Source organism: Myotis lucifugus, unplaced genomic scaffold (genome assembly GCF_000147115.1).
Source record: "Myotis lucifugus unplaced genomic scaffold, Myoluc2.0 scaffold_425, whole genome shotgun sequence".
NCBI classification, from domain to species: domain Eukaryota; kingdom Metazoa; phylum Chordata; class Mammalia; order Chiroptera; family Vespertilionidae; genus Myotis; species Myotis lucifugus.
Window position 1 is genome coordinate 427,634 of NW_005871473.1, and position 8,602 is coordinate 436,235.

Consider the following 8,602-nt stretch of genomic DNA (forward strand, 5'->3'; position numbering starts at 1 on the left):
AGGGGGGGTGGAAAAAGAAGAGCCTGTATCCCTCCGAAGGTCACTTTCAGAAGTGGGAAATACTTCCACCAGGCTCTCATGAGAAGATAGATTATTTCAGAGCACTTCCAGCCGGAAGGGGGAAATGAATACAGGAGAGCAAGGCAGGAGACGAGGAGGAAAACAGCTAAAAGACAGGGAGGCATGTCGAGGGTGGACTGATATCTGGGGACACATTCAAGCACCAAATATGTACAGCTGGCCCAAGCTGGTCTGGTTCGGTGGATAGAGCGTCGGCCTGGGAACCGAAGGGTCCTGGGTTCGATTCCCGGTCAAGGGCACGTGTCCAGGTTGCGGGCTCCATCTCCAGTAGGGGGCGTGCAGGAGGCAGCTGGTCCATGATTCCCCAACCCGGGCACGTGCCCTGACTGGGAATCGAACCTGTGACCTCCTGGATCATAGGTCGATGCTCAACCACTGAGCCACACCGGCTGGGCCAATACGAACTTTTTAACACATCCTGCAAAATTAAAACCAGGCCTCAACCAGGGACTAGCAAAACCGACACCTTAACGTCAACGGCAATTTGTATATACCAACTGATGTTAGGCAGGGACCGGGGGCATGGAATGTTTGAAAAGGCAACATGATGTGAAATAGAAAGTCCGCCGGCGTCCAATCCCCAGTTTGCGCCATCAGCTCCAAAATGCTTTTCCCCAGCATAGAAGTGAATGCTCTGTGTTTGCGCTGTGTCAAAGGATGCTTCTTAGCTGCCACAAACCCGCAGGGAAAAAAACAACACAAGATTTAATATGAAAGAGACGTAAGAAATCAAAAGGCAAATCATGCTGATTTCAGAGAAAACTTAAAGGGAAAATCGGAGGTCCTTTTTTTGGCTCTTTCAGTGGGTCGCCAACAAGACACAAATCCTACTGCGTCCCATTGGTCACAACTCGGACTTTCCTTTGCAAGGAGAGGCTCATGGCTCTGAGCTTAAAGCACGTCAGCTTGATTTTTTTTAAAAAAATATATTTTACTGATGTTTTTACAGAGAGGAAGGGAGAGGGATAGAGAGTTAGAAACATCGATCAGCTGCCTCCTGCACACTCCCCACTGGGGATGTGCCCGCAACCAAGGCACATGCCCCTGATCGGAATCGAATCTGGGACCCTTGAGTCCGCAGGCCGACGGTCTATCCACTGAGCCAAACCGGTTAGGGCGTCAGCTTGCTTTCTTGCAAGCAATGCTGTTCTCTGTCTTCGGCCTCCAAATCTGTTCTTCGACATAAATGTATTATCCATTTGTTCCCAGTTTTGACTGATTGGTATACAAGGTGGGAAAGAGCCACCATTGCAATTTATTATGGGGCAGAAACCAGCTCTCCAACATCCCCTGAGGGGTCCCGGATTGCGAGAGGGGGCAGGTCAGGCCGAGGGACCCCACGGGTGCACAATCGGGGCCAGGGAGGTTGGCCAGCCAGGGAGGGACTGTGGGAGGGCTCCAGGGCATGTCCGGCCCGTCTCCCTCAGTCCTGATCGGCTGGACCCCAGCAGGAAGCTAACCTACCAGTCGGAGCATCTGCCCCCTGGTGATCAGTGCACATCATAGCGACTGGTCGACTGGTCGACTGTCTGCCCCCCAGGTGGTCAGTGCATGTCATAGCCAGCAGTTGAGCAGCCTAAGCATATCATTAGCATATTATGCTTTGATTGGTTGAACGGATGACCAGACACTTAGCATATTAGGCTTTTATTACATAGGATATGACGAGTGGGTCTCCATAAGTCATCTCACAATCGTATTCCTGGGGAGAGGCTGCTGTGTTTCACATCGGCCCCTCTTTTATGAGACGGTCAGGGCAGTGTTCCAAAGAGCGGGGAGCATGCCCGTAGAAATAAACACCGCAAAAGACGCATCCCTAGCTCGGGCAAAGGTCGCTAAGGATATGACCTGTGCCCCAGAGGGAATATACGTCACCCCTCTCGTGGATGGGAATAGTGACATATGCTCACGCTGCTCTCCAGTTCTCGTGAGCGAGTCACTATGGCACCTGGGTCGTTGCTAACTCTGTTTTGTACTTGGTTCAAACAGGCCAAGTAGAAGAGGCTGTACTATCCGTTAAGGCTACTGAGACCTACGGGGTTGACCCCAAGCCTCTGGGATTTGTATTCTTGGCAATCGGGGTTCCTGCATCCAAACATCTTATAGAAAATACTAGAGGCCCGCTGCATGAAGATTCGTGCAAGAATGGGCCTTCCTTCCCCTGGCTGCCAGCACCGCCTTGGCTCCTGCTGGAGCCACTTTTCTGCCTTCCCACGCTGCCCAGAGGCCCAGAGTGGCTGGGGGAGAGGAGGCGGAGAGGGTATGGAACACCTGCGTCATCGCCATGGCAACAACACAAGCGTCCAGCCCTGCCCCTGGCCGCTCGGCGCCTGTGTATGCAAATTAACCCACCATCTTTGTTGGATTAATTTGCATACTCACTCCTGATTGGGTGGCGGGTGGCGCGAAGGTATGGTCAATTTGCATCTTTCTCTTTTATTAGTGTAAATATATTTTTTAAAGATTTTATTGATTTCAGAGAGAGGAAGCAAGAGAGGGAGAAAGAGAAATATCGATGCAAGAGAGAATCATGGATCTGCTGCCTCCTGCATGCCTTCTATTGGGGATGAAGCTCATAACCTGGGCATGTGCCCCAACTGGGAATCAAACCATGACCTCCCGGTTCATGGGTTGATGCTCAACCGCACTGGCTGGGCTTACAGAAACTATTCATTGTTGGTTGGTCACACTGGTAATAACATTGGTTTATTACGGTCCATCCAGAGTTTTAAATGCCCAGCCGGTGTGGCTCAGTGGACGATGGCTGTGCCAGTATGTAAGTAAGAGCCCTAAATATTTCTTCATACACCTTGTACTTGAGCGATCTCTTTTTTCTCTCAACCAAACGCAAGCAGCGCTCGCCAATTATTCGCATTAAATTCCTCTTTTGATATTTTGCCCGGGATTACATTTTGCTAAGATCTTTTTTAGACACAAATTGGCCATGTAACATAATCACTGCTTGTCCCGGCTGCGCGACACCTGAAAATTCCATCAACAGGAGCCCACATGGCGTAATTAAGGAGCACGGATTCAGTGCCCGGATTCTAATTAGAACACGGCTTAAAATCTAATCCCACCACACACCGGTTGTGTAGCATTTGGAATGCCCCTTACATTTTTTCCCATGTTGCTTTTTAAAAAAAGTTAATATATGTTTATTGATTTCAGAGAGGAAGAGAGAGAGAGAAACATCAATGATAAGAGAGAATCATTCATGGGCTGCCTCCTGCATGCCCCCATCCCAAACTTCAGCTTCAAACAAAGGAGAGCCGCCTAATCAACAGGTTATCTAATTAATAACACGATTACAAATTTAATATGAAAATATCCAATGCCGCCTCCTAACCACAGGGTTCAAAGTCTTCTGAGAAGAGTCTCTTCTCATTTACATTCAGGGAGCACGGACATAAGAGAGGGAATTGCTGCTTCGTTTTAAAAATAGAAACCTGGGAGGCTGCTCCATTGGAGTGCAGCCATGGCAGAGAATGTTAACACACCGACTGGAGCCCGGCCGGCATGGCTCAGGGGTTGAGCGTCAACCAACTTATGGACCAGAAGGTCACTGGTTCGATTCCCGGTCAGGGCACATGCCCGGGTTGTGGGCTCGATCCCCAGTAGGGGGCGTGCAGGAGGCAGCCCATCCATGATTCTCATCGATGTTTCTATCTCTCTCTCCCTTCCTCTTTGAAATCAATAAAAATATATTTTTACAAAAAAACATTGGCTGGAGGAACAGAACCAGCGCCCACTCCTCACTGTCAAGGAAGGGACTGGGGCCTGTGGTGTGGGTCCACTCCATTTCAAAGAGAGAGAACAAGCCCTGGCCGGTTTGGCTCAGTGGATAGCGCGTCGGCCTGCAGACTGAAGGGTCCCAGGTTTGATTCCGGTCAAGGGCATGTACCTTGGGTGCGGGCACATCCCCAGTGGGGAGTGTGCAGGAGGCAGCTGATCGATGTTTCTCTCTCATCGATGTTTCTAACTCTCTATCCCTCTCCCTTCCTCTCTGTAAAAAATCAATAAAATATATTTTAAAAAAATAGAGTCTTACTGATGTCAGAGAGAAAGGGAGAGGGAGGGAGAGAGAGAAACATCAGTGATGAGAGAGAGCCCTGACCGGTTTGGCTCAGTGGGTAGAGCACTGGCCTGCAGACTGAAGGGTCCCAGGTTCGATTCTGGTCAAGGGCACGTACCTTGGTTGCGGGCACATCCCCAGTAGGGGGTGTGCAGGAGGCAGCTGATCGATGTTTCTAACTCTTTATCCCTCTCCCTTCCTCTCTGTAAAAACATCAATAAAATATATTTTTTTAAAAATGATGAGAGGGAATCATGGGTCAGCTGCCTCCTGCACGCCCTCACTGGGCATGTGCCCCGACCAGGAAATCGAACCGTGACCTCCCGGTTCACGGATCGATGCTCAACCACTGAACCACGCCGGGCGTGGCGTTGTCTTTTAAACAAGTAACTGGCCCCTTTCCATCGAGAGGCAGCCGGCGAGAGAGACGCAAGTCTATGTCCTGAACGTCTTAGAGACGCAATATTCCAGGCTGCTTTCCCCCCAATCCTGTGGGTGTTAAATACCAAGAGCGTGAACAGATCCCTGACCACATGCTCTCCAAGGACACTCAGATCTGCCTTTGACATGGGAACCAGCTGGAGGCACAGAGGCAAGCCGCTTGAGGCCCCGCCAGGACGCTGAAGGGTGAGGTGTTTTGACACCCAGTCCCACGCCCCTCCAACGACCTCCTCCTTCTTCTCCTGCATCCCCCTGGCTGTGGGTAAGGACGGACTCATTCCGTGGACCACTTCAGCCGGATAATTCATTCATCAAACAGATACATCTTTCGAGCCACCAGTCAGACTCACCGGCTGTGGCACCGAAGGAACGGCTCCAGGCGGGCAGATCGGTGGCTCCGTGTCCAACACGCTCGTTGGCAGGTGCAGAGTGAGATCATGTTCATCACCTGTCACTCCCGGGCCCCCCCGGAGAGCTCACAGACTTCTACAAGCACAGGCGTGTGTCGGTGCCAAGCGTCTCCAGGCTGTCCCAGGAAGGGAGTGGGAGCCGACGCCGTGAGCTTTGACACTGGCGACTCCCAGGTCTTCTCGGGGTTGAATGGAAGTCAGCAAGGAGCCCTCTGTCCGTTTGCCCAGCACGTTCCAGAAAGGTCTATCCTGCCAGGACGTTCCCTTATTTATGCTCCTCTCGTGGGGCGGTGGGGAGGGCGGCGGAACAGCCCGTCTCCAGCTGCTCATGCAGCTGATAGAGCTGCAGGGAGGAGTGATGGACACCAGCCCTTTCCCTCCACACTAGCGCCTGAGTCCCACGGCCACTCGCCTCGGGGAGCCGAACGGCCGTGCCCGCACCCCCGGGTGCCCTGGTGCCGGCGAGATGACAGACGGAGCCGCTGACGGAGATAAACACGGATGATAGAGAAACACAGCGAGTATTTTCATCGGCAACGTCTACGCTCGGACCTACGCCCTCGCCTTGAGGATGCACAGGGCGCGTGTCAGTCTACTCTACTCGTTGTAAAATGTTCCCACGCCCGTAGCAGGACGGGGCGGCGGCTCCATTAGAGCTGGGGGTACGTGTGCGGGGGGGCTCCCTGCCGCTGGCTGGCCAGGGCAGAGGACTGACAAGCGAGATCGGCACAGACAGCTTCCAGGATCGATGCAGGCTGCGCTGCCCATGAGAGCAGTCACTGAGCTAGTTCTGCAAAATCAGGGAGCGGGCCAGAGAGCCTTCCCCCCCCCCACCCCGCCCCCGCAGCTCCCCGTTAGAGTGCTCCGCTGCGGGGCAGAAAGCATGGGCACCCCGCGGCCTCACCTACCTGGTAGGGGCCCTGGTTGCAGCCGCAGTAGCTACTCTCCATGGTGTAGCTCCTGGCCACCCCCATCTCTCTCCACACCACCACCCGGGCGGTGGAGGCGCGAGATTTCTCCACCAGGAAACTGCAGCTGCTCATGGTGAAGGCGGGGGCGAGCTGGTCCAGGATTCTGGGAAGAGTCTACAGTAAAAAATATATATATATTAATAATAATAAATAAATGGCGATGAGCTGCAGGTGATTGGGGGTAGGCATCGTAAAACCTGATGTCTCAACATCTTTTTCGCATCTCAATATGCCAAACACAGAATGTATGCTGCTACGAATTCTGTATCAACCCTGAGAAATGGACATTATTATTTTTTTTTAATTGATGTCAGAGAGCAAGGGAGAGGGAGAGAGAGAGAGAGAAACATCCGTGATGAGAGAGAATCATGGATCGGCTGCCTCCTGCACACCCCCTGCTGGGGGCCCGCAAGCTGGGCATGTGCCCTTGACCGGAATTGAACCTGGGACCCTTCAGTCCGCAGGCTGATGCTCTATCTACGGAGCCACACCAGCCAGGGCTGGACACCATTTTTAAATTCATTTTAAAGATGAGGCGATGGAGGCTTAGAGTTCTTCTTTCTCTTCTTCATCTAACTAAAGGGTGGTCACATCTGCTAACTATTTCCAGAAGCCAAACATGGGTGCATTGATTCTCTACTGTTCGTACATTTTTGTTGTATAGATTTTGTTTGAGCTTTCTTTTTCTTCTTTCTATCAAGATAGGCCACTTCAGCTCTAGCCGGTTTGGCTCAGTGGATAGAGCATCGGCCTGCAGACGGAAGAGTCCCGGGTTCGATTCCGGTCAAGGGCACATGCCGGGGTTGCGGGCTCGATCCCCAGTGGGGGGCGTGCAAGAGGCAACGGATCTATGATTCTCTCTAATCGATGTTTCTAGCTTCTCTATCCCTCTCTCTTCCTCTCTGTAAAAAATCAATAAAAATATATTTAAAAAAAAAAAAAAAAAAGGAAAGACAGGCCACTTCAAACCTACCCTGTAGCTGACATCTTCTGAGACAGCGGGTGTGCCCATGGCAGACTCTGCCTGCCACAGGGTCTCCTTGATGCTGCAGCCGTAGACAAACACGTTCTTCTTTTGGGAGTGGCCATGGAAGTCACAGAAGACCTACAACGGCCAAGCGAAGGAAGCAGTAAACCCAGGGCATGTCTACTGTTGTCTTAAACGTTTAACGTGTCAACTTTTCTCTGGTCGATACTGTTTAGGTAGCAGAACCAGGCACATTAACATCACCGGCGACGTCCGTAGGAGTTGTACTGGTCAAGTCCTTGGGGGAACAGTTAGATTGGAAGGGGTTTAGCATTGAAGAGGGTATGACGGAATACACTGTGGTGGGAGGGGACACAGGGTTAAAACGAGAAGAGGGAATAGGAACAAAAGCTTTTTAAAAAAAATGATGAGAGCCCTGACCGGTTTGGCTCAGTGGATAGAGCATCGGCCTGCGGACTCAAGGGTCCCGGGTTTGATTCCGGTCAAGGGCATGTACTTGGTTTCGGGCACATCCCCAGTGGGGGGTGTGCAGGAGGCAGCTGATCGATATTTCCCTCTCATCGATGTTTCTAACTCTCTATCCCTCTCCCTTCCTCTCTGTGAAAAATCAATAAAATATATATATTTTTAAAAATTATGAGAGCCCAGCCGGAGTGGCGCAGTGGTTGAATGTCGACCTATGAACCAGGAGGTCATGGTTGGATTCCTGGTCAGGGCACATGCCTGGGTTGCAGGCTCCATCCCCAGTAGGGGGCACACAGGAGGCAGCTGATCCATGATTCTCTCTCGTCCTTGATGTTTCTCTCCCTCCCTCTGAAATCAATGAAATAAAAAAAAAACACACCACACACCACACACACACACACACACAAATTGTTTGAGGAATAATTCTCCACCAACCTTCCTCTCTTACCCCTAAGTTCCTCTCCATGAATTGAACACCTACCATTCACAGCAAAAGTGTGCAAACAAATCAAGACTGTTTCTTAGCAACAGATTTCTCCAGGAAGCTGGAAGCTATGCCTATATGCTGACAGGTGCTCCTTTAAGGCTGAACTCAAACGGAAAAAAGAGTTTTTTTTGTGTGTGTTTTTCCCCATCCTCACAGACGCCGAGAGCCGAGATAAATGACAAATGACAGGCCTATTTGCCCGCGGGAGAGACCGCCCCTCTGCCCTGGTAGTTGTAGCCGCCTCTGGAGGGGGAAACGTTCTTCTACGCGAGGATCAGATGACATCCTCTGAAATAAGTGCTTGTTAATTATAACAAACATGTGTTCCCCTGCATGGAAGGGGGCAATTACAAGACAAATTACCAAGTTATTTCTGGGGAGAACGCTTTTTTCTTTCCTACTGGAAGGTGGAACACATATTTCCTTTCTGTGAAATTCTGTGCCAGGGACATGAGCAGTCCAATACCCACAGGTGAACCGATGATCTTAGGTGGCTCATTCATCAACTGGTTCAACAAATATATTTTTTTAAATATACTTTTTATTGACTTCAGAGAGGAAAGGGGAGGGAGGGAGGGAGGGAGGGAGGGAGAGAGAGAGAGAGAGAGAGAGAGAGAGAGAGAGAGAGAGAAACATCAATGATGAGAGAGAATCATGGATCGGCTGCCTCCTGCACGCCCCCTA

At 51.0% G+C, this 8,602-nt stretch overlaps 1 protein-coding gene across 1 annotated transcript in view; it reads right to left on the reverse strand.

The window, feature by feature from the left end:
* LOC106699516 (cytosolic carboxypeptidase 4-like) overlaps positions 1 to 8,602 on the reverse strand; it is a 96,922-nt gene that overhangs the window by 14,396 nt on the left and 73,924 nt on the right. The window contains exons 3-4 of the mRNA XM_023744046.1: positions 6,952 to 7,083; positions 5,916 to 6,092 (exon numbers count right to left, since the gene is read on the reverse strand). Coding sequence (XP_023599814.1) covers positions 5,916 to 6,092; positions 6,952 to 7,083 — 309 coding nt within the window. The remainder of the gene's footprint in view (positions 1 to 5,915; positions 6,093 to 6,951; positions 7,084 to 8,602) is intronic.